The 24,459-nt window shown below is 40.3% G+C and overlaps 1 protein-coding gene across 6 annotated transcripts in view; it reads left to right on the plus strand.

Moving 5' to 3' along the window:
* Nucleotides 1-24,459, plus strand: part of CORIN (corin, serine peptidase) — a 332,111-nt gene that overhangs the window by 279,313 nt on the left and 28,339 nt on the right. For 5 of the 6 annotated variants that reach the window (XM_053578127.1, XM_053578126.1, XM_053578129.1 and 2 more), the window contains 3 exons: nucleotides 4,315-4,428; nucleotides 6,206-6,316; nucleotides 7,396-7,525. In XM_053578127.1, the coding sequence (XP_053434102.1) occupies nucleotides 4,315-4,428; nucleotides 6,206-6,316; nucleotides 7,396-7,525 (355 nt within the window). Of the gene's footprint in view, nucleotides 1-4,314; nucleotides 4,429-6,205; nucleotides 6,317-7,395; nucleotides 7,531-8,518; nucleotides 8,604-24,459 lie in introns of those variants that run through there. The other variant, XM_053578132.1, reaches the window with a different exon arrangement.

Consider the following 24,459-nt stretch of genomic DNA (forward strand, 5'->3'; position numbering starts at 1 on the left):
GAGCGCCCCGCATGGCAGGCTCTGTGCTCTTATGTCTTGTTGCTTGGGGAGGGCGTGTCTTTGCTCCGCAGCCAGCAGAAGACGGACAGTCGTCACATCAGTCCCTATGGCGTGTCTGCGCGGCGGCTTTCACGATGACTCTCAAGAACGATGTCTCCCCACTCAGTAGGGTTTGATTTCCAGTGTTAAGGGAAAGATGCCCTCCTTTCCTTTAGGCATGTTGTTAACTGTTTCACTGTCTTATGTGGAGTCTTGAGTAGGAAGCCTGAAATGGCAGAGCGCTCTGCCTTGACTTAGATTTGGGTTTAAATCCTAACTCAGTACTTGGAGGCTGTGTGACTTTTGGTCAGTCACTTAACTTCTCTGGGCCTCACCTGTAAAATGCAGAGACACACACCTTATCCCCCACAGCTTGAAATGCTTATAACACCCCTATTTAGTCCTTAGAAGACAATAACCAAGAACCTGCCTGCTGTCATGGTGGGGAATATAGGAAGTGATTCTTTTGAAAGCCACCCAGGGGTCTCCTTAGAGGACAGGAGTCCGGTGTGGGTTGGTCTTTTTTCCAACAGCTGTTGCTGGCACAGGAGAGGAGGCTGACATGCCGTGTCTAGAGCGCAGGCTGGGTCGAGTCTCTGGCTCGTGTAGTAAACCCAAGTGTCCTGGAAATAGTGCTTGTGTGGTGTGGATGTTCCCTGTCTCCAGGATCACAGCCATGGAGGGGTCTCCAGCCTGCGACTTACAGCCCTTTCATTCTCTCGTCTTGCGTCCCTTTCACAGGGGACTAGGCTACCGTGCGCTAAAGGGCATGCCATGGGGACAGCATGGCCAAAAGGGGTAGGTGACTTGGGAACTGGGCGTGCTGCTGAGACGGAGTAGATGTTGGCTTTAAGACCCACTCTGGGGTGGCTGCGCCTCATGGTCAGGCCTGGACCCTGGGAGAGGCAGATCCTTTGCTCTAGCTGCTGTAAGGGAGCAAGGCCGAGCCCTCTGCCCTGCTTGAGAGAAGGGGCTTGGTTGCCCAGAGGATTCTTCACATCTGCTAAGCCCGAGCTTTGGCTGCCGTAGCTCCATGATCCACTATCAGGTCTGGATCAGCTGCTGCAGCCTCTGTCACTCAGGAACCCAGACTCACCTCATCCCCTTTCTCTCTGTGAGTGGCTGCTCCTTGAAGGGTGAGACATTTTCGCTTCGTGCTGCTCAAGTCCATATCAGGAGTAGACCTTCTTAGCCTATATTTGCATAACTAAAATGTTCTTACAGAGCCAGAAGCATCTGCTTTGGGGTGATTTGCTGATGTCACTTATAAGGCAACTTTTTTGTTGAGAAATAAGGTGTCCGAGCTGAGTTGGCACCTGCCTCTGGCAGAGAAGCGGAGGACTGAGCAGAAAGCGTGGCATGGTCAGTGCGACCAATCCTTCTGGTTTGCCTGGGACTGATGTGGGTTTCTTGGGAAAAGGGACATTTGGCACTCAGATCTGGTAAGTTCCAGGCAAAAAGGAATGAGTTGGTCATTTTTGGGGCGCTGCTGTTCTCAATCTGTGGGCACTGCTGCTAGCTGTGTGCTGGGGTGGTGGTTATTCTGACATTAGCGATTATTTGGCTTCATAACCTATAGCTGCCATCCTATCCATACCTGCTTTTAATTTTTAATGGTTCATACATTTTTTCCTTTTAGTATGTACATTTAAAGCATAATTACAGGCTGGGTATGGTGGCTTATGCCTATAATCCCAGCACTCAGGAAGGCCAAGGCAGGAGGATTTCTTCAGCTCAGGAGTTAGAGACAAGCCTGAGCAAGAGTTCTCACAGTTCTCCCTGTCTCTACTAAAAATAGAAAAATCAGGTGGGCATCGTGTCAGGCACCTGTAGTCCCAGCCACTTGGGAGGCTGAGGCAGGAGGATCAGTTGAGTGCAGGAGTTTGAGTTTGCTGTGAGCTCAACTGATGCCTCGGCACTCTGGCCTAGGCAACAGAGTGAGACCCTATCTCAAGAAACCACCCCCCAAAATAACAGCAACAGCAAAAACTGATAGTTATACCAAAAATGTTAATTTAAAAAGAATGATTTCTTCTCAAAAAATAATACTATCTTTTATTATCTTTCATAAAATAATATTATCTTCATAAAATAATACTATCTTTCATAACTCCACAAAGCAGCCATTAGGCCATGCAAACCTTTATGAGAAAAGAAGAGACATGGAGGGTAAATTGATGCTTCTAGAGAACTCACTTGATGTTTCTAGTAACCCCACATAGCAGGCATTATTACTACTATTAGTAGTAGTAATAATGGAGGTTCAGAGAAGGTTCAGAGAAGGTAAGTAACTTACGCAAGGTCACACAGCCAGTGAGACAGGAGCAGGGATTCAGACCCAGCTGCCCGACCCTAACACTGTGCTTCTCCCACTCCTCCCGACCCACACTGCATGTTCTCACCTTACACAGGACCACAGGTAAAGACTTGTACCTGGATCCCACCCAGATCTTTCTCCATAGAGCTGTCATTTGGAGAAATTTACTTAATTTCTGTAAATGTTCATTTCCTCACTTATAAAATGGTGAGCCTAATACTGACACTGTGATGTTATTGTAAGAATTAACACTAATGTCAGCATATGGGTGTGTAGTGGATACTACCTGTTATCTTTTTTATTGTCATTATTGTTTGTGAGGATGCAGTTTAAAAGGCCTTATGCTCCAGAAGATCTACTTTTTGTGGGCTTTTATCAACTCTTTCCAAATGCCCAAGTTCTTTCCCATTCTCTTTGGAAGGGTAGGCTGTGAATAATCAGACCGCTCGTGCTGTTTTCTTTCATCTTGTCCTAGCACGTGGTTTGTGGTGAGGAAGAAGCATCTCTGGGGCAGGGTGAGCACCCTGAAGGCTGAGGCCTCTTTCTTGACATCCTCTGCTGTCTGGGGAAGTGAGCAGACTGTGCCAGATGAAAGCTGGGTCGCAGGGGGAAGCTTTCAGGTTCCTCAAATCTCCAGAGACTGTCATTTTCAGAATATTCCAGATGCTATCTGTAGCTTGTGCTAGCTGAGAATTTCAAATAGCTCCACGAGTTCCTAGAATAGAAGCCCCTGGGCCTAAGACCCCCTCCAGACAAACAGCCAGAGAAACAATCTCACTGTTTATTTCCTGCGTCTTTGGATGATGAAGTACACCAATTTTAGCTCATAGTAAAATTGTCTTTTCTGGTGACTTATTTGGATAATTGCTTTGAATGAGAATTTTGAAAAGAACATTTCCTTTTTCTCATAGTGGATTCTAAGAAAGTCAATCTCATACAAAATTTCTTGGACTTCGTTGTACTAGGTCAGATGAGAAATAACAGTTTTAAAGAGACTTCTTATGTGGTCATTACTTTGCATAGACCAGATAAGATTTATCTTTTCCTGGGAGCCAGAGACATTTTGTTCCTTACATAAAATGAAGTTCCTCTTGAAATACACAGGTGACGAGGGCTTGGCTTGTGCTTGTTGCTTTGCTAGGCTGGGTTGGAGGGAACTCAAAGCGGCATCCAGTGTGGGCTCATTCTTCATGCACTTCACAGCCTGGCCCGAGCCAGGGATCCCACTGGAGTGACAAAAACACACTAGACCCTCAGCTCGCTGTAGCAGACATAAGAAATGCACCCCACTCGAGCCAGATGGCCTTTATCAAGTACATCACAAGTGCTTTCTATTTCATAGGCAAATTACAGTTCAAGTTATGAACTTTTTGCCCAGACCTTGTGCCAATTATATTCATTTTTCATATTAATTGATAAAGTTTCCAACTTTAGGTCTCTGAGTATCATAAAGCAATGGCTTTCACCCCTGGCTCGTAAGCTGGTTTCGTAGGTATTTGGCATAAGGGGAGCCTCTTTTGCTAAACATGCAGATGGTGCCTCAATTTGTTGAATGAAATTACATTTTAAGATAATATTCATTTTGATCACCAGCTTTTGGCAGTTGTGCTTAAAAGCATAACTACTTGTTTTGTAAATAAGTCTTACGTGTTGGCAAATTGACTCAGCAAGCAAAAGGAGCAGCTAAAGAGGAATGTTAACGTATGCTTGTGTTTCCATTTTTTCCCATTTTCCATATATCAATTTTGATCTTCTGGTAGGAGAGTGCTACTCCTATCTCAAAATGTGTACATTAGTAGGTATGTCTACTTTCAGAATGACATTATTCATGGTACAGAGAAGTCAGATCTCTAAGAAAAAAGAAATCATGTCTTTATATTTTTCTACATTACTGGATCGAATTCATCTTCGTTTTCAACTCCACATCCATTGTAGATAACCTTTTCTTCTATCTGCAGGTTGTAAAGAGAGAGATCTTTGGGAATGCCCATCCAATAAGCAGTGTTTGGAGCACACAGTGATCTGCGATGGCTTCCCAGACTGTCCCGACAGCTTGGATGAAAGAAACTGCTGTAAGTGTGTACGTCCGTTTGTCAAAATAACATTTTTAAACACCAGTTACCCCTCATTTTGAATGCACGTTTAAAATTTCTAGATATGTATTAAAAGCTTTTAATATGTTTGGATCTTTTGAACAAAACACCACTTGTGAAGATTAATGCCAGTAAGAAAATCAAATGTGTTTAAATGTGTTTAAAATCACATATTTGTACTATGGTACTATTCTAGCTTTATTTATAACCTGGGAAAACTGAAGCACCTCAAATATTCAAAAACAGGGGACATAAAATGCAATCATAAGATAACAATAATATGCAAACATTAAAATGAAATTAGAGAAGAATAGTTTCTCCCAGATTCATTATTTATCATTAGTTGAATACAGCGGGATATATGGTATTATGTGCACTACTGTCCTGAGTTTCCAAAGTACGTATATACTCACTCACAGAAAAAGATCAGATGGTCATAATAAAAAAATTATAATTATAATCCCTGGGAGATGAAATTATTAATTTTTTGTGCTTTTCTATCTTTCCTGCGTTTTGCTAAATTAATGGCCATTACTTTTAGAACCAGAAAAAAAGTGTCTCAAAATATTTTACCTACAAGTAACAGAAGGGTGAAGTCAGTGTGATAAACAGTGAAGACATGAATCTTTTATTATTATACATCACGTATGTTTTGTGTTAACATACAAAAAATCAAGTGTAGGCAGATTCCCGAGGCTGTGTGCAGACGTTCAGCACCTCACTGGGGTTCTTTCAGTTCAGCTTGATCTCAGGCTGGCTCCTGCCATGGTCAACAGGGCCTGCCAGGAACTCCTGGGCCATGATTTCTTGATCAGATCCAGTGGGGAGGACAGAGAACCTTGCCCATCTCTAAGACTAAGGGGTTTGCTCAGGACAATTTTGGGTAGAGTCACAGTTAGCAGTCAGGAGCCTTTGTGTAGATCAGAAAATACACCTCTTATAAACAGCTGAATTTCAAAAAGCACCATGCAGGGAGAATCAATCAGAAAAAGTTGCTGTTTCCTCGAGGCTGCTCCTGTCCCAGGCTAGGGCACATGGCATGGCCAGCAGGCTTTGGGCAGGAGCTGTCTCGCATAGTCCAACCTACAAAATCATAGTCCCAGGCCCTGATCGTAGATCACATACTTATTCCTGGACTGCTAATTATACTCAGAAAGAAAAAGTAGTCAGAAAAATGCCAAATCCAGATTAAACTAATCAGGGTCTTCCTCGGGCTCTGGGGGGCTGAACAAAATTAGGTTCCCTTAAAAAAGGAGGAAGAAAGGAAATGAATGTTGAGTAGTCAAGAAGATTCACTATAATTTTTAAAAACACAAAAGAGAATTATGTAAGACTCAGAGAGTCGTTTCATCGTAGGAATTAAAATAAATAAACCTTGCCCATCTATGTGGACAGAGCTTGTTTCCTCGTGTGGAGGCTTTGGAGGGTCATCCTTTGTGCTTTGCTCGGCTGACTTTAACTCTGTTCTTTCCTTGCTAATGTTTCTGCTGCTATAGGTACTGTTTTTTTCAGTCCAAGTATTAGGCCTAGAGAATGTAGCTGCTTGAAGCTGGTCATTCTGCTTAAATGCTCTTTGTATGGATTGACATCTGTTAAGTGAGATTTTTACAAATTCTCTCATTTTGCCTTAAGGGGCCTCAGCAACCACATAGTTGATTCCCTCCGTGCTCCGGTTGGCAAATGAGAACCTGAGGGTTAGTGACAAACGTATTTCTTTCCAAAATGATCCAGTCTTCTTCCTTGTTTTCTGTACCAGCATTTTGCCAGGATGATGAGCTGGAATGTGTAAACCACCAATGTGTGTCACGGGACCTGTGGTGTGATGGGCAGGCGGACTGCTCGGACAGTTCGGACGAGTGGGCCTGCGGTGAGCTCTTTGTTTCTGCCGTACACCCCCACGCATGTCAGCCATTGAAGTGGAATGAATCTTAAACTACTTCACGGATCTTACTAACCAAGTTCATCTATTTTGTTTTACTGTTGTAAAAGCCAACAGTGGTGATTCATGTATGTTACTTCTAACCCCTAGAAAATTTCCCCCAAAAGATACTTCTATATTTGGAAACATCTGTATTATACATAAAAAATTGGGGTTCCAATTTTTCTAACTATGTAATTGCTTTAAATTCTTTATTATCACCCAGCTTCAATAATTATCAAGATTCTGTCATTCTTTTATCAGCTATGCCTCCTCGAATAGGTATTTAAGTGGCTGCTCCATCTTCCCCATGCTCTTCTTCCAGATCCAAATGGGGTGTCTAACCCTAGTCCCTTATAGGGACAGGACTTAGAGCCAGCTCTCATCAGTCCTTCTAATGTTGTTATTTGTGATCTTGAGTATGATTAATTCCTTCATCCCACACTCATCATTTCTTCCATTCACTCAGCTCTTATTTTAGTCCTTTGCATCATCTGGCCACATTATGGTTCTCATGCGTGTTGTGATCAGTTGAGCAGTGTTTCATTAATGATCCGAAACTGATTCAGGACAGAGGCTGCTCCTTTGTAAAATAGGAATTAGCTCATATACCAAATTAATCCTAAATTAGAATTCCTCTCACACCCTTACATTCTCATATGTTTTCTCTAATGGATGTGATATAAATGGAGTTGCAATTCATTCCTTGTAATCATGCAAATCTCTGGGTAAACTCATGGGAAGGGGCCTGCCCCTGGCTGTCTTCTGACTCATAAAGAAAAGTTAAGAGCTGCCTCTTGCACTAGTCTATAGGTCTTTAAGGGGAGAGAGCATTTCTAATTCACATCCCTCATCCTCCATCACACTGAGAGCAGTGTTTCGCATGGGGTAGGTACTCACCACATGATTCTTAACTAAAATAAATAAAAATGAATGAATGCAAATAAGTCAGAGGCATGTGGAGTTATCATTTGGTTTCATAGAAAGAGCTATTTTTAATTAGGATTTCTTCCCTTTTCTTTCCCCAGTGACGCTTTCTAAAAATGCAAACTCCTCTTCCTTCCTGACGGTTCACAGAGGTGCCACAGAACATCACGTGTGTGCAGATGGCTGGCAGGAGACACTGAGTCAGCTGGCCTGCAAGCAGATGGGTTTAGGGTAAGGTCAGTAGTTTGTAGCACTGATGAATTTTTCAGAGGGCTTCGTGGAACTTGGCAGTAATATCTTCCTTATGCATGCGTGGTGAGATGGAGCTCTCACACAAAGAGCCCTCCCAAGCCCGGGAAATGAATCAGGAGAGAGGACCACATGTAATAAGAGACACCTGCTCTGAGGAGAGTGGGCTGAGAACTCATTTTGGTGAGGCCTCTAAAAGTAAATGAAGTAATTGTATTTTAAGTACTTCTAAGATGAAATGCTTTCATTATTTACAAAAGCATTATGATGGTTTCCTCTGAAGAATCTGGAAAATTCTCACAATTTCCCCCCAAGAGGTTATTCAAAATTCCTTTTTAAGCACCACACATGTTTAAGAAAGTTGAGAAATTGAATTTGAAGTTGCTGGTATTTCTATTTACTCTGAGTAATGCATAAAATGTAAATCGGGAAATAGTTCGTTTTTTGCTTCTTAATAGAAGGAAAAGACTTACTCTGGCTTTGATACAAAAAATACACTGAAAGAGACACTTTGAAGGTTATATACTTGTTATTTTTCGAGCTTTTCTTTTACAATTCCATCAGAGATGGGGAGCATAATTTGCGGGGTCTTAGGTAAAGGTATGTTACTGCCTGTTAGTAACAGAGATTCCTCGTGGGGTAATGAAAATAATTCAGTGGTGATGATTGTACAATATGGTGAAGACACTAAATGCCACTGATCACCAGCGGTGGCAGGTGCGAACCTCCCCTAGGCCTGATTAACAACAACAAAAAAAACCTCTTGAATTGTATGCTTTAAATGGTAAATTTTATACATAAAATTTATTTATACATAAATTTGCCACTGATGTGTATGAGAATTGGGGGAAATACAGAAATGAGAGAGATGAAAGATAAGGAAGTTATAAATTCTAGAATAAAAGATTGGGTAAATGGCATTCCCCAGTAGATAAACTGGAAATAATTTTACAATAATAAGTCATTCAATTACAGGATAGTAACAAGTGGCACATTTTTGTCATCCCATGTTGAAGAACGATGTGACTCCTACCATGTTGAGCTCATTTCTCCCAAGTAAAGAACCACATCTTTGGAAAATTGAATAACTGATGCTAACCTACAATAAAATAATTTTGAACTTTGAGTGAAAACATTACATCTGTCAAGATCAATTAAAATGTTCTTCATTTTCACAACTTCCTTATTTTGTCTGAATTAATGGGGTCTGATTGGGCTCAGAGAGAAATGAAAAGCCTTTTGAACGTGCTTACTTTTATCTTTCTTCTCACCAAGACCCAAGTTTTTTTCTTAATGTAAATACTTTATTACATAATGAAAGACAATCTTATTGAGATGTCCGAAGGAAAGTCAGGACTACAAAGATTTTACAATCAGAAAAGTTCCTTTAAGAAGCCATCTTTAACATACTTGTTCTATGGCAAATTGAAGAGGTCTTGTTTTAAATATTCTACTTTGTATTTTCTCTATAATTGTATGCACATTGAATTTTTTATTGTGGTAAAATACACATAACATAATATTCAGCACTTTAACCTTTTAAAAATGAGTGGTATTTAGTTTATTCACCAAGTTGTATGACCATTATCAATCTATTTGGAGGACATTTTCATTACCCCAAAAAAGAAACTGTGTGCCCATAAGGTGGTTGCTTTCTGTCTTTATGAATATTTTAATATAAATGGAAATATACAATATGTCATCTTCTTTTGGTCTTGTTTCTTTCACTTAACATAAAGTTTTTAAGCATCTGTATGGTAGCATGTATCAGTAATTTATTCCTATTTATGGCTGAATAATATCCCATTGAATGGCTATACCATATTTTGTTTATTCAGACATTTGAGTTGTTTTCAGCTTTGGTTATTGTGTGTATATTAGACTTTTTTGCATATTTTTTGTATATTAGATTTTTTTGCATATTAGACTTTTAAAAAATGCTCTGCTCCCTTTTCACAACACAATGGGAAAATAAAACATCAATATTTTAGGTGTCTTTAAATATGTAAAATTTAAGTAGATATACAGATATTTTAGTTTTGGATAACTTCATTTTACAGGAAGGTTAGAAAAATCTGAGAGAGAGGTGTGGTTGGAAAACCAAAAGCATTATGCGACAGAGTTCTTAGGTCAGTGGGTGAGTAGCATGTCTTCCTAGCCAATGAGTACGAGTGTTTATTGGGTCTTTGGCTGCCTCAAGTTTACTCTTGAGCTTTCCTGTGGCTTGTGACTAGACATACATGGGGGAGGCAGGCTGGGACAGGAATGGAGGTACTAGGAAAGAGGTCAAATTCCTCCTGTGAGATGGGGCTACTTGGCTACCACTGCCCCTGGAGATCAACTACTATGTTGCAAATTCACAATTCTTCCATCCATGTCTCAAAGAAATTCTAGGTAACCCTGCACTTTTGAGTCATACCCTCCAGAGCACAGTCTTCAGTAGAAGGGTCTTTTGGCCAGACTGGCCTACCCTGCCAAAGCCAGACGAGAGAGAATGGCTGTCCTCCTTCAGTCTGGAGTCTCCTCTCCCCCGGCCTGCTTTTATACTTTCAAGCATATTCTGCATTAAAAACTTGAAAAGAAACTTCCCCCACAACTCTATTCTGTATCCTCCCTCTCTTTTTTGTTTTTTGAATATCTGTTTATGGGCCATGTCTGATCTAGCCATTGGGTGAAGGATGCAAAGGTGAATAACCTCATCAGAGTTTATACTGTGAGGGGAAAACATAGGGGCCAATAACCAAGAACATAACATAAGAGAGGAATTACAGATTTTTCGTCATCTGAGAATGGTTCAGACTTATTGCATAGCACATGACATTCCTATTAAAATTGTGTAAGGAAAGCATTCAACTTTAACCTTATCTTGATCGTCTAACTTCATTCATTCATTCATTCATTCACTCTGTGAACATGGTCCAGAACCAATATATTTTAACTCTAAGTGAGTCATTCATCTACTTGAGGGGATACATTTTTGAGCTAATTCATTAAGAATTCACATCTACATCAAATTACATGGATTGCAGAGATTCTACTGAAATGATTTCATAGTAGAAGCATTTGATTAAAAACATCTGCACTTAGGGTTTTAGTAGACCCAAATGATAGGCTCTCAACTAAGTCCTTGTCTAAATGGGAAGATTCAGAGTTCTTTGTGGAATCTGAAAAACTTTTCCCTTTCGTCTATTGCGATCTCAAGGGTTCAGTCCGGGTTGGAAGTATGATGACTATCTGATCAGACAAATGTATAATTTAAGCCCCTACATTCTCATGACAGTATGTTGACTTTGCTACCTGCATGCTCAGTATCAAAAACATATGGTACTCATTTAATCAACAATGCAAATCAGAATTCAGACTTCAGATTGCCCTCTAATACTTGCCACATGCCGAGTGGAGATATCTGGCATTTGAGTAAATTAGACTAAAGAAATGTGACTCTGTCTCCTGGCTCCACAAGATCTATGGCTATATAAAGTCTGCAGACACTGTGTCTGGAGTCTACCATTTTGGTGAGAATTCTTGTATGGAGTGAGTTGCAATTTTATTTTATGCCCTAATCTTTTTGAGTGTTAATCAATAGAAGAAACATCCTTTTAAAGGATGTCTATGTCTATATCTGGGCAAAAGAGCAAAGACAACATCTGTTATATTAATACTGGGCAGTTCCTGGAAATCCCTGATATGAGGATTTACACTGTAACTTCCTGGTAAAGTTTACTTTGAAGAAGAATTTTCTAATTTCAGATTTCTTTGGTCATGTAAGAGCCATTTCCTCCAGGATGGTTTTCTTAGTGACTGACTTCCATGAAGCTCAAAGACAGATCCATGTAGCAGTAACTCCAGCCCAGGCTGCTGGTCCTATACATGCAGACGATGGAGAAGAAGCTCAAAATGTGGTCATTGCTTTTATAAGATTGAGATATTTTATTTTATATTTTATATACTTTATAATTCATATACTTTTATTGTTAGTATATTTAGTCAGTTATTTCTGGTATATTCACAGATATATATAATCATAATCATTGCCTAATTCCAAAATATTTTTATCACTCCAAAAACAAACGTCACGCCCTTTGGTGGTCCCTTCTCATGTCTCCCTCCCCGGAGCCCTGAAGACCAATAATCTACTTTCTGCCCCTGTGGACTCTCCTTCTGTGCACATTTCACGTAAAGAGAAGCATGTGATATGTGCCTTTCGTGTCTGCCTCTTCCACTTAGCATGGTGTGACAAGATCCATTCATATGTAACATATCTGGGCACGTCATTCTTGTTTATGGTGAATAATAGTCCCTTGTACTGATATAACCAAATTTTGATTATGTTTCATCAACCGATGGGCATTTGAGTCATTTTTACTTTTTAGTTTTTATGAATAATGCTGCTGTGAACATTTATGCATAGGTTTTTGTGTGGACATGTGTTTCCGGTTCTCATGGATTAGACTAGACTCGGACTAGAATTAATGGGTCAAATAGTAGCACAGTTAGTTTTTTGAAGAACTGACAAACTGTTTTCTAAAGAGGCTGAACCATTTTATACTCCACTGGCAATTAATGGGTGTTCCATTGTCTCCATATCCTCTCCAATACTTGTTGTTATCCATTTTCTGCTTCTAGGCCTCCTAGTGGGCATGAAGTGGTACCCAGTTGTGATACAATTTGCATTCCCCAATTGGTGATGATGTTGAGTATCTCTTCATGGGCTGCCTGTGCCTCTTCTTTTGAGAACTTTCTTTTCAAGTGTTTTGCTTTTGTAATCATGTTTGACTAGGATTTATTTCCATTATTTATTAGTAGGCAGTTACTAAACCCTGTGATGTTCTTTCCAAATGTTTGTTCTGTCCCCCTTCTCCTGTTTATTTATCAGATGCATATTTGCTTCTGTTCCCCTTCTCCCGTTTATTTATCTGATGCATATTTTCACGATCATCTTTTCCCTACTATGTGCTGGGTGCCATTCTCGATGCTAGGGATATAATAGTGAGCAATGACAATCATTTATATTCTACCAACTGCATCATGAAACCATAATAAATAAGTAAATAATATAGGAATTTAGGATGTGATAAGTGCTATGAAAGAAAAGGAAACTATAGCACAATACAGAGTTTCAAAATTTGGGGTTGGGGTATATTTTAGTATTAAATAGAGTGATTAGGTAAACCTCAGGGGAAAGGTCACAGTTTAACAAAGATTTGAGGAGGGCGAGACAATTTGCCAAGAAAATATAGAGAAAGCCATTCAATTCAGAGGGAGAAGTTGTAGCAAAAGAAGCAAGGCAGGAATATGGCTGCTGTGTTCAAGCACCAAGGATGGCAAAGAGGCTGGAGTAGAGAGAGAGGGGGCAGGGTTTGGAGGTGTCATAAAGGAGATAACGAGGGGACTGCAGATCCTGGAAGGGCTTGTAGGCTATTCTCAGAACTTTGGATTTTAGTTTGAGTGAAAGGTTTTGAGCATCCAAGTGCCACTATTTGAGTGGAAGGGGTCGCTCTGGCTGTTGTATGGAGAACAGGCTGTTGGACTGCTAGGGAAGGAGCAGGAAGATGATTTAGGATGTCACGGAAGTGATCCACGTGAGAGGGTTTAGTGGCTCAGATCAGCCGACAGGGTGATAAATGGTTTGACTCTGAGTAGGGTTAGGAGATGTTGGATGCCTCCATTTCCCCAGAAGCCTTTGCTATTGCCTAGAATGGGAATAGTGCAAACTTCATGTTCAATAAATTATTTTTCTGTGAAAAGTCTTCTTTCATTCCATATTTTTTAGCCAGTTGAAACTATTCTTTCTGCGTGCTGGGCACATCACAAACTAATTCACCTTTACTGAACTTCTTACATGCGCCTTCTGTGTCCAGGCTGGCTGGGCTTCCATCTGTGTTTCGTAGGCGTGCTCCTCCCGCTGCTGCCTCTGTGTCCACATCTGCATCCTTTGCCCTGCTTCCCGTTCAAACCCTCAGGACCTCACTTATGCCCAGGGCTCTGTGGAGCGTTTCTCATTTTCATGATCATCTTTTCCCTTGAAATTTCTGTGGTACTTAATTAAAAGTTGGTACTATACAATACTCAGTGAAATTTCCCTTTTAATTCTTCATTGCTGTATGTCATTTATTTATTTTTATTTTGAGACACAGTCTCACTCTGTCACACTGGATAGAGTGCTGTGGCATCCTCATAGCTCACAGCCACCTCAAACTCTTGAGCTCAGGCAATCCTCTTGGTTCAGCCTCCCAAGTAGGTGGGATTACAGGCACCTGCCACAATGCCGGGCTATTTTTTCTATTTTTAGTAGAGACAGGGTCTCACTCTTGGTCAGGCTGATCTCAAACTCCTAAGTTCAAGCAACTCACCTGCCCTTGCCCTCCCAGAATTTTAGGGTTGTAGGTGTGAGCTTCCTTGCCCTCCCAGAGAGTTAGAATTGTAGGTGTGACCCTCCTTGCCCTCCAAGAGTGTTAGAATTATAGGTGTGAGCCTCCTTTCCCTCCTAGAGTGCTAGAGTTATAGGTGTGAGCCTCTTTGCCCTCCCAGAGTGTTAGGGTTATAGGTGTGAGCCTCCTTGCCCTCCAGAGTGTTAGGGTTATAGGTGTGAGCCTCCTTGCCCTCCCAGAGTGTTAGGGTTATAGGCGTGAGCCTCCTTGCCCTCCCAGAGTGTTAGGGTTATAGGTGTGAGCCTCCTTGCCCTCCCAGAGTGTTAGGGTTATAGGTGTGAGCCATTGTGCCCAGCCCTGTATGCCATTTCTACTGTTTGTTTTTTCTTTCTTTATCTTAGTTCTCAAGACAAGTTACATACATAATAATGGCTACCCTTTACTACTGGCTGTTCCAAGTACTTGATATACATTATCTCCGTTCATCCACATTATAATTCTATAATGTAAATAGCATTGTCGTTTCTACTTTATATGTGAGGAAACTGAGGTGCAGAGATGCCAAGGAATTTTGCCAGGTCACAGAGCTAGAAAATAGAAATCCACAAAGCAAATCCACACAAGGGCGAGGGGCCTTCTGGGTACTAGGACCAGATCCCCTGAGGTGCCCAGTTATTCAATAACCTTTACCTGGTTGATGCAGCCAACTAGCTCATCCAACACAAATCCTTTTAATACACTCTCCTTGAGGTTTTGTAGCAAGTCACACCATTGTATATTCTTTTAAGTAGATAGCATTGTGGAAGTGGGGAGGGTGGAGAAAATTCATCACACAGGATCACAATCCAAGTGTTTGTCACTTTTTGAAAAACCACTTGGAGTAACAAGCAGATGCTCAGCATATTGTAAGGAGAAATCACTTAAAGCAAACCCAGGAAGTGTGTTTTCTCTCACACTGAAGCTTTGTAGCTTTTCTGGCAGGTGCGCACACTGTGAATAGGGGATTATTTTCCTACCCATTTCCAAGAGACTGCCTAGGTGAAAAGAAAATCATAGAGTCCAATGTGTGGGTGTAGTGTCTTTTGGAAGATGCTATTCTGGGGTATGGGAGAAGAATGCTTTTCCCAAAAAAGTGCTATATTCTAAGAGGAAATATGTTTTAGATTCTTTCATAAGACCATTGGGTATTAGGCTTTAATAAACAAAAGCAAGGTAAGTCTAAGTGTTGTCCTAAGAGCATTCCCATATGGTTGCTAACAGCATACTCTGCCAAGAATTTGGGTATTTGTTAGCAAACTGAATCTCAAACTGTGTCAGTTGAGTTAATGAATAATTTATGAAATTAAATGAAAACTCAGTGGTAGAGAAATGAAACTGTGCAGGATCCTGAATTAATTAGATTTTTTTTTTACTCTTTTTCATTCCATTTTGTGGTAAAAAAAAATGTATCATCAAAAAATAGATTCACATCAAGATTTATAAAATCAAAGATAATTTCTAAGAGTCCTCCAGAACTAAATACTGTCAAGACCCAGATTCGAGCCCTCTAGTGCTGGCCTCATTGATAGCAGGGCTAATTCTGAACAAGAAAATTTGGTCATAGGAATGATCAATCTCTACAGAGTCTCAGGGACCTCAGATTCCCCAGGCATTGCAATGGGCAGAGCATTGCCTTGGACATGAATCTGAATGGGTCCTGGCTAAATAAGAACTTGATTCACAACTTGAGTGATGGATGAGGAATTGAGCAAAGAAGGCTTGAGTTATTTCTGTTAGAAGCCCTATGCAGGCAGCATATTCCTTTTGGAACTGTATATATCATCAGACGCCTGGTGATGACTTAACCTCTGATCGCTCATCTTTTTTTCTGTTGTCTTTGAAACCTACCGTGATCTAACATTTACTTCAAAGGCAGGACTTACAGTCAGGAACAATATGATCCTATGTGCCTACTCTGCTGGTCTTTTTTTCCTTTTATTTTACAGTTAAAAAAAATTTCAGAATATTATAGTGGTGCAAGCATTTTGGTTACATAAGGTGCTACGGTTTGAATTCACAATCTAATTTCTTACTCTGGCCTGTAAAATACTGCATAATTTGTCCCCTGCCTTCCTCTCTGACACAATAGATTAACATTCTCCACTTGTCCACTGAAATTTAGACACGTTGACCTTGTTATTGGTGTTCAAATGCTTTAAACTCATTCCCATCTCGGGGGTTTTGCCCTCACTGTTGCTTTCTTGGAATTCTGGTCTCTAGTCCTTTTCCCCATCATTTATATCTCAGCTTATAGATCAATGCCTTAGGGAGGTTTCCTTGACAACTGTCCCTGGAGCTTTTTCACCTTCACCAAGTCACTCTTGCTTATTTTGTTTTCTTCAAAGAACTTACAAGTATCTAAAATAATTTTTTACATGTTTTTTAATTTGTCCCTCTCACTAAAATAATAGCTCCTCAGAGAAGGACTCAGTCTGATACGACACCAATCTGTTGTCTCCATATCTTTCTTTTTGTTTTTTTATTAAATCATAGCTGTGTACATTAATGTGATCATGGGGCACCATACACTGGTTTTATAGACCATTTGACATATTTTCATCACACTGATTAACATAGCCTTTCTGGCATTTTCTTAGTTATTGTGTCAAGACATTTACATTCTACATTTACTAAGTTTTCATTTCTATTTCACATTATTTATCTGTTAGAAAAACAGAACTGGAGTGAAAAATGGCATGTCAAAATTGAAACTGGGGTGGTGCCCATAGCTCAGTGGGTAGGGCGCCAGCCACATACACCCAGCCTGGCAGGTTTGAACCCAGTCTGTGCCAGCTAAAACAACAATGACAACTGCAACAACAACAACAAAAAATAGCCTGGTGTTGTGGCGGGCAGGCGGGCACCTGTAGTCCCAGTTACTTGGGAGGCTGAGGCAAGAGAATTGCTTGGGCCCAGGAGTTTGATGTTGCTGTGAGCTGTGATGCAAATGGCACTCTACCCAGGGCGAAAGCTTGAGACTCTGTCTCAAAAAAGAAAAAGAAAAAAAGAAATTGATACTGGTAATGAGTAGTTTTACACTATGAACCAGAAGAAGGTGAAGATGAACAAAAAACATTTTCTTTGAAACTAAATTTGGGTTGATGGCAATAAATTGTCTTTAAAAAATGTCCTCAAAGTTCTTCTTTATTTAGAAAAAAAATGAGATTTTTTTTAAGATAAAATAGCTGGAAGGAAATGGTTGAACGAGTGTAGATTCTGAAAGAGGTAGACACTTCTCAAAAATATACTTATTTGATACCATTTACTCAGCTTATTTTGTAAGATTAAATTTTATAAATTATCTAAGACATTTTACTTTATAAATTTTATGAGAATATAATTCCATATTTAATGAGATGTTTATTTTAAGTGGTACTTTATTTTATTAATTTCATTTTCTAATTTATTTTAGAATTCAAGGTATATTTAATAGTCATATTTTATAAATTTATGTTTTAGTTCATGTTATAATTTTTATACTGAAATTGGACAAAATACTAAGTTTTACTGATTCTTTTCTTTTATGAAATATGAACACTCTACAGTTAAATCTTATGATCCAATAACTTTCCCCTTCTTTTCTTTAAGGTGATTTTTGTCATTTATATTTCCTGACCCTTTACTCATACACACTATACTCTATCTTCAAGATAGGCAAATGGAATTGTATATTTTCAGATAGGATTACAATAAGAAGTGTTTTTAAAATACCAAGTTTACGAAAGATAGAGACCTTTTGTATTAATCTTTTGCATTAACCTAGATGGAGTTGAAACACATTTTTCTTAGTAAAGTACCCCAAGTATCTGATGTACTCAATATGAAGCCAGTAGATCTAATACATGCTCACACAAGAGAAAACCCCAATTCAATTCAAGATGAGGGGAGAGAGAAGAGGGATGGGGGAGAGGGGCGAAGGGAGGGGGATTGGGGTGTTCCCACCTAATGGGCACAATGTGGGGGTACCTGGCACACCTCCTGGGGGCAGGACCCAACTGTACAGCAGGGACTATACCTAACAAATGCAAACACTGTAACCTAATTCTTTGTAACTTAAAATTAACCTGAAATTAAACCAAATGCGGAGTTTACTAAAAACAAAATAAAACAAAACTCAGAATTTATGCTCTGCTTAAAATGTTTCTATTGATGGGAATTTTACTGAATAAATCATACACTGAGTTATCTAGCCAGCAAGAAACCTATTGAAGCCTGTCTGTCAAAATTTCTACTTAACAAAATAACTCAATTACATATCAAGTCAGTAGGAACCAACCAGGGATAATAATAAAATGACAGGATTCCAAAAAAGATTTTTGAAATCAGATACCAAATGTTTAGTGTAAACATTCCAAGTTCTGAACAGCGTATTTAGAATTGCAAACAATTTATCTTGTCCACCACCTAAGTTACTTATATTATAAGACCAACTGTCAAATACTGAGGGTGGAGATTTAGATGATTTTTTTGCAGCCATAGGCACCACAGAACAGACCTTGTCCTTGTACTGAAATGTGCACCAGATCTAGGTGATCGGTGTTTGGAAATTGTGCTGACTTTCTTTTTTTTTTTTTTTAAGTGAGCAGCTGAAACATTGATATAAGTGTGGGGTCCCTATTAATAGACAACAAGTGACATGATGAGGGTGGGACAAGAATATGCCAAATTGTGATCTGATTGTCCTAAGCATTCAAAGCTTTAATTTTTTTCACAGTGTCAGGATGTTTCAGAATTCTAGATAATTTCCATTCTCTCATTTCAGTGTTGGGGGAATTCTACATTTGTATATGTGTCTTATGACCACACAGGTCCTCAAGAAGCAAATTTGAGTAAATCCTTTTGTTTCTTTATGCAGTGTTGCCTTCAGGCACAGAGAAGAGGGGCCTTGTCGTGAGCCCTATAATTTAGAACATGGTTCTCACTAATCGGGGTGACTTTGCCCCTAGGGAACATTGAAATTCCATAGACGTTTTTGATTGCTAATTCAGGGGGATGGCAGAGTCCCGCTAGCAACTAGTGGGTAGAAAGCAGGGATGACACTAAACATCCTGGAGCACCAGAGAGCCCCACATAGCAAATAATTATCTGATATAAAGTATCAGTGGTACCCAGGATAGGAAACCCTGATTTAGGGGCCCCGCCCTGGGCCTCCTCCTCTAGCCATGTCTTACCCCTTGGGGTAAGAGTCTATTAGCCAAGAAGTTCCACCATCCTGGAGCCTGGTCCCTGTTCCAGAGCAAGGCTTTCAAAGTGTGGTCCCAGCCCAGCATCTTCATCCCCTGTGATCTTGGTAGAGGGGAACATTTTGGGCTCCATCTTGGACTTACTGAATCAGGAAATCTGGGGACAGAGCCAATAATCTGATACGACAGGTGATAATAATCTGTGTCCTCCAGGTGATCCTGACGAATGCTGGAGTCTGGGAACCTCTGTTCCAAGGACTCCAAAAATTCCATATTTGAATCTAACATTTATGTTTGCCAGGATAGGAGGACAGAAAACATTTTCCTTAACAGCTTGTTAACTTGACCTAGAAGAACATCACAGTATGTAGATATGCTGGTGTGGCTCGCAGACCCCCACTTGCACCCTTGCTCTAGCTGCTGGTGGGGAGTGATTAAATTTCTTTCTCAGTAAATGAGAAAGAAACTGCTATGGACACATTCTGAGTCTGCCTTCCCTGCACAGACTCTGCTAGGATGAAGGGACTTTGATGCTTAATTACAGCAAAATGCCTTTTTGCTCTTTTGCTTTCTACACAAGAGGATTTCTCCTAATTTTTCTCTTGATGTATGTGGAAAAGAAAAAAACAGGTTAAGTATTTAAATTAGAAGCAAACTGGTCAAACAAAATTTGAGCAGTTATTAATTTCTACAACCTTTTACACAGTATGATTTACATTATATGTAGTTTAAAAAATTGAAAAGTACAGGCACATATTCCTCGTGTGTGTTAGAGAAGTTCCTGACAATCAAAAATTTAAATTTTGATTAAATAATGTTATGTCTAGGAATATACTATGAATCATCGCCTTGTACATGTAGGTGAAGGTGAATATGTAGAGTGCTATTTATTATAGCCGAAAGTAGGAAACAGCCTACACATATGTCGCTAGTGGTTAGGTAAGTGTCTGAACATCCACGCAACAAACTGTGTGTAGCTATTCAAAAAACGTGGAATGCTGTTACTGAAGGAGGGCCGGGTAGTGTTCATGGTGCAGGAAGTGGGCACTCCACACCAGACCGCAGGTATTGAATGACCAGCTCTGCTACATCCTTGCTGTAGGACTTTGAGCAAGTTACTTCTCTCTTGGCTTCAATTTTTTCCATCTGCAATAATAATAAAGTCTACTTCACAGAGTTTTTGAGAGGATTAAGTAAAAATGAAACAAGTTAGTCCTTTAGTGCTTGTAATACAGAAAACAGTTAACACATATTAGCTATTACAGTGGAAGGACTTTGAAGATAAATTGCTAAATGAAAACATCAACACCACACAGAACAATGGGTATAGTTGAAAAGAGGAGGGTGTGTGTATGTGAATTGTATAAAAAGCTTGGCAGGGATGCTCAAACACTATCTACAGTGGCCATCTATGCATCTGGGATGGGAAGAAGATCATTTTTTTCATTTTATACCTTTTGTTATTTTCTTGCATGTTACAAGTATTGCTTTTATAATTTTTGAAATTATTTTTAAAATTAAATTAAATGTTGTTATTTCAAAATATTAAGGGAGGACATATGTTTTTGTTACATGGCTACCTCGTATAATGCTTAAGTCAGGGCTGTTAGCGTTCGTATCACCAGACTAGTGTTCATTGTTCCTGACAGGTGAGTTTTTACCTAATACTCTTCTCCCCCACTTCCCCCCTTCTTGGTTTCCAATGTCCTTTGCATCTCTTTGTGCCAACATGTGGCCATTGTTTAGTTACCAGTTATTAATGAGTACGTGATCTGTTATTCCATTCCTGAGATACTTCACTTAGGATAATAGTCTCCAATTCCATCCAAGTTGCTGCAAAAGACATTATTTCATTCCTCTTTATGGCCGAGTAGTATTCTCTGGGTGTCTATATACACAGACACCACATTATATTTGCTCATGAATTGATGGGCTCTGGGCACTTAGGTTGATTCTACATCTTTGTAATTGTGAATTGTGCAGTGATAAATATTTGAGTATGCTCTGGCCTTAGGGGTGGATCTGTGGAGGTCTGCAGCAGTGCAAGAGCTGCGTGGGTTGTGTTGGGGTCCCCAGCAGCAGCTCAGGAGCTATGCTGACTGGACCAGGGTGTTGGGGGGTGGGGCACAGTGCTGGACCTCTGGGCACCTGGGATGCCCGTCCCTGCCTGGAGTTGCTGAGGCCGTCACTGCAGGGCTTCTCAGCAGGCGTTGGTGGAACTAGTTCTGCTCAAATACGCCATGGGGAGTCACAGAGCAGGTGGGAGCATCTGCTCTGCCTCTTCCTCCCAGGCCTGGCCAGGGCAATGTGGAGGTGGCTGTAGCAAGGGTACACCCTAAGTGGATCAGGAGCTCTAGGCCTAAGAGCTCGGAGTGGCATTAGTTCTAGTGACCTGGGAACAGACACTGCTGCCTCTGCGTTCTGGTTTAATGCTGCTGCCCAGAGGCCAAGCAGCCTCCTGCTCAGTACAGTGACCTGCAGTGGGTCCCCTTCTTCACTCAGTGCTCCTGTTGCTTCTCTGATGATTCAAAATTCTGTCTCCAAGGAGGGTCATCTGTAGATGGGCATCCAACTGCAAAATATTCTTCCTCTCCTTGAGAGTGGTATGAGCAGACTGATCTGGCCAGTTCAGCCAGGAAGCCATAATCTGATGCTGGCCGGGGACAGCAGCTCATGCCCATAATCCCAGCACCGTGAAAGGCAGAGCCAGGAGGGTGGCTTGAGGCGAGGAGTTCAAGACCAGCTTGAGCAATACAGCATGACACCATCTTACAAAGAGCAAATTCAGCTTCCCTCACTTTTTTGTTCTATTTGGGCCCCTTTTCACGTTTTTTTTTAAATGAAAAAACCCCCATGTACCTGATGAGCTGAATATTTAAGATACAGAAGGAAGTCAAACTATTTAATATCAAAAAAGCAAATAACCTGATTCAAAAATGGACTAAGGACCTGAAAAGGCTTTTCTCAAAAGAAGACGTAGAAATGGCCGACAAGTGTGAGATTAGGTGCTCAGCTCACGAATCTTCAGGCAAATACAATTAAAATCACAATGAAATATCATCTCATACTTGTTACAATGGTTATTATCGAAAAGACAAAACATATAAACAACGTTGGTGACGATGTGGAGAAAGGGAGATCCTTGCATGTTGTCAGTAGGTACTTCGATGGGTACAGCCGTTAAGAAAACAAGATGGAAGTTCCTCAGAAATTTAAAAATGGAAATATCATACCATCTAGCTATCCCACTTCTGGACATATATCAAAAGGGAATGAAATCCGTTTGTTAATGTGATATCTACACTCCCATATTCATAACAGCCAAGATAAGAAAACAGCCTAAGTGTCTGTTATCGAATGAATGGATAAAAAAATGATGTGTGTATGTATTTATGTAAATACACATACAACATTCAATAGGATATTATTCGCCTGTAAGAAAAAAGGAAATTCTTCCACCTGCGACAACCTGGACTTAGAGGACGTTACATTAAGTGAAATAAGCCGGGCACAGAAGGACAAGCACCACATAGTCCCACTGACATGTGGGATCTGAGAAAGTCAGGTCACAAGAGCAGTAGAACATTAGGTGCCGGGAACTGGGCAGTGGGGACAAAGGTTCAGTAACGAGAAGTGAATAAGGTCTGCAGACGTCGTGTACAGCACAGCATGGTTAATAATACTGTACTGGGTGCTGGAAATGTGCTCAGATTCTTGGTCTCAAGTGTTCTTACTGACCACACAGACACACACAAAGGTTAGCTGTGTGTGGTGAGAGCTAAGTCAGCTGGTTTGATTGTGGTAACCATCTCACACGTGCCGAATATATCACGTGGTGCACCTTAAAGAGACACGATTTTTATTTGGCAAGTATTTCTCAATAAAGCTGGAACCAAAAAGAGTAAGAAAAATTGAAGTTGGGCAGATGCTTAGATTCTGTGTGATGGCAGAAACACAACCATATGGATTCGCGGATTTTCTAAATGGGCCATACGGTGACATTTCCAGTACGAAGAGATTTATTTTTGTGTACAAGAGGCATGCTCGTGTTTTAAGAATTCCACGAAAAACTAATTTTTGTAATGACACTCCCCTCTCCTTGAGGATGGGTTTTTTTCAATTTTCCACTTAACAAATTCAGGCCAAATTATCTTTTTCTTGGAAGCTAATGAATGAACTGCAAAGCATCCCTTGTGCAGTCCTCCATGGGAGCCTTCCTTGGGGTGATGGAAGGGGCTTTGTGCATTGAAAGGCTCAGGTTCTTTGCAATGGTTTTTGTATCCAGCAACAGCGCTAATCCTGTGCTGAACTACACTCCTCATGCAAGCCCCTCGAGGCCCTGGGAATGCCTTGATTAAACAAGAAAATCAAAAGTTGATCTTCCTTTGGCTTTTTGCCAAAGGTCAATGGTTCTGTTGCAGAAAGGAATTCTCAGGATGCAGACATGGGAAGAAACACCCTGGCTGGCAGGTGTGGCCTCTGACTTTTACACTTGCCATCCACACACAGCACTTCCGGAATTGATAAAAAGCCAGACTTTCATTTGGGTCATGCTATTTTGTAGCATGTTTGGTAATATCTTCAATAATCTAATAGATCATTAAACTTTCTCAATAAATTGGAGAAATAAATCTTGTGCAAATTTTCTTATGTCCTGACTAGGGTTTATAAAACTTGTTTTAAAATCAAATAGTTTATTATTAAATACTGGCATTTTCTGGCTTATTTATTTTTTTTTTTACAAGGTCTCCCCCTATTGCCCTGGCTAGAATGCAGTGGCATCATCATAGCTGCAAGCTCAAAGTCCTGGTTAAGCAATTCCCCTGCCTCCACCTCCTGAGTAGCTGGGACCACAGGCACCTGCTACCATACCTGGCTAGTTTTTCTATTTTATGTAGAGATGGGGTGTCGCTCTTGCTCAGGCTTTTCTCAAACTCCTGGCCTCAAGCAGTCCTCCTGCCTCAGCCTCCCAAAGTGCTGGGATCACAGGCGTGTCTATTCTGGTTTTAATCTCTGCTTCTTATCTTTTCATCAAGTGTTCTCTTTAGCAGGTTCTTCTTTATCTTTTTAAAAGTATCAGAGTCCAGGGAGGCTTTTGTTCTTTTCAGTTTCTACTATGTGGTTACAATAGTTTAACAATTAATAATCAGGAGAAATAATAATTTTCTTTCAATGCCCCTGAATCTAACTTTTCTTCTCTTCCTCCCACACTCCCCTTTTTTTTCTTTTTTGAAAAAAAAAATGACATCCAATTATTAAAAAAAGGAAGTCACTAAGCAGACAGACCTGGTGCTACCAGAGCTTCAGTATTTTCAAATTCCTC

Source organism: Nycticebus coucang, chromosome 23 (genome assembly GCF_027406575.1).
Source record: "Nycticebus coucang isolate mNycCou1 chromosome 23, mNycCou1.pri, whole genome shotgun sequence".
Lineage (NCBI taxonomy): Eukaryota > Metazoa > Chordata > Mammalia > Primates > Lorisidae > Nycticebus > Nycticebus coucang.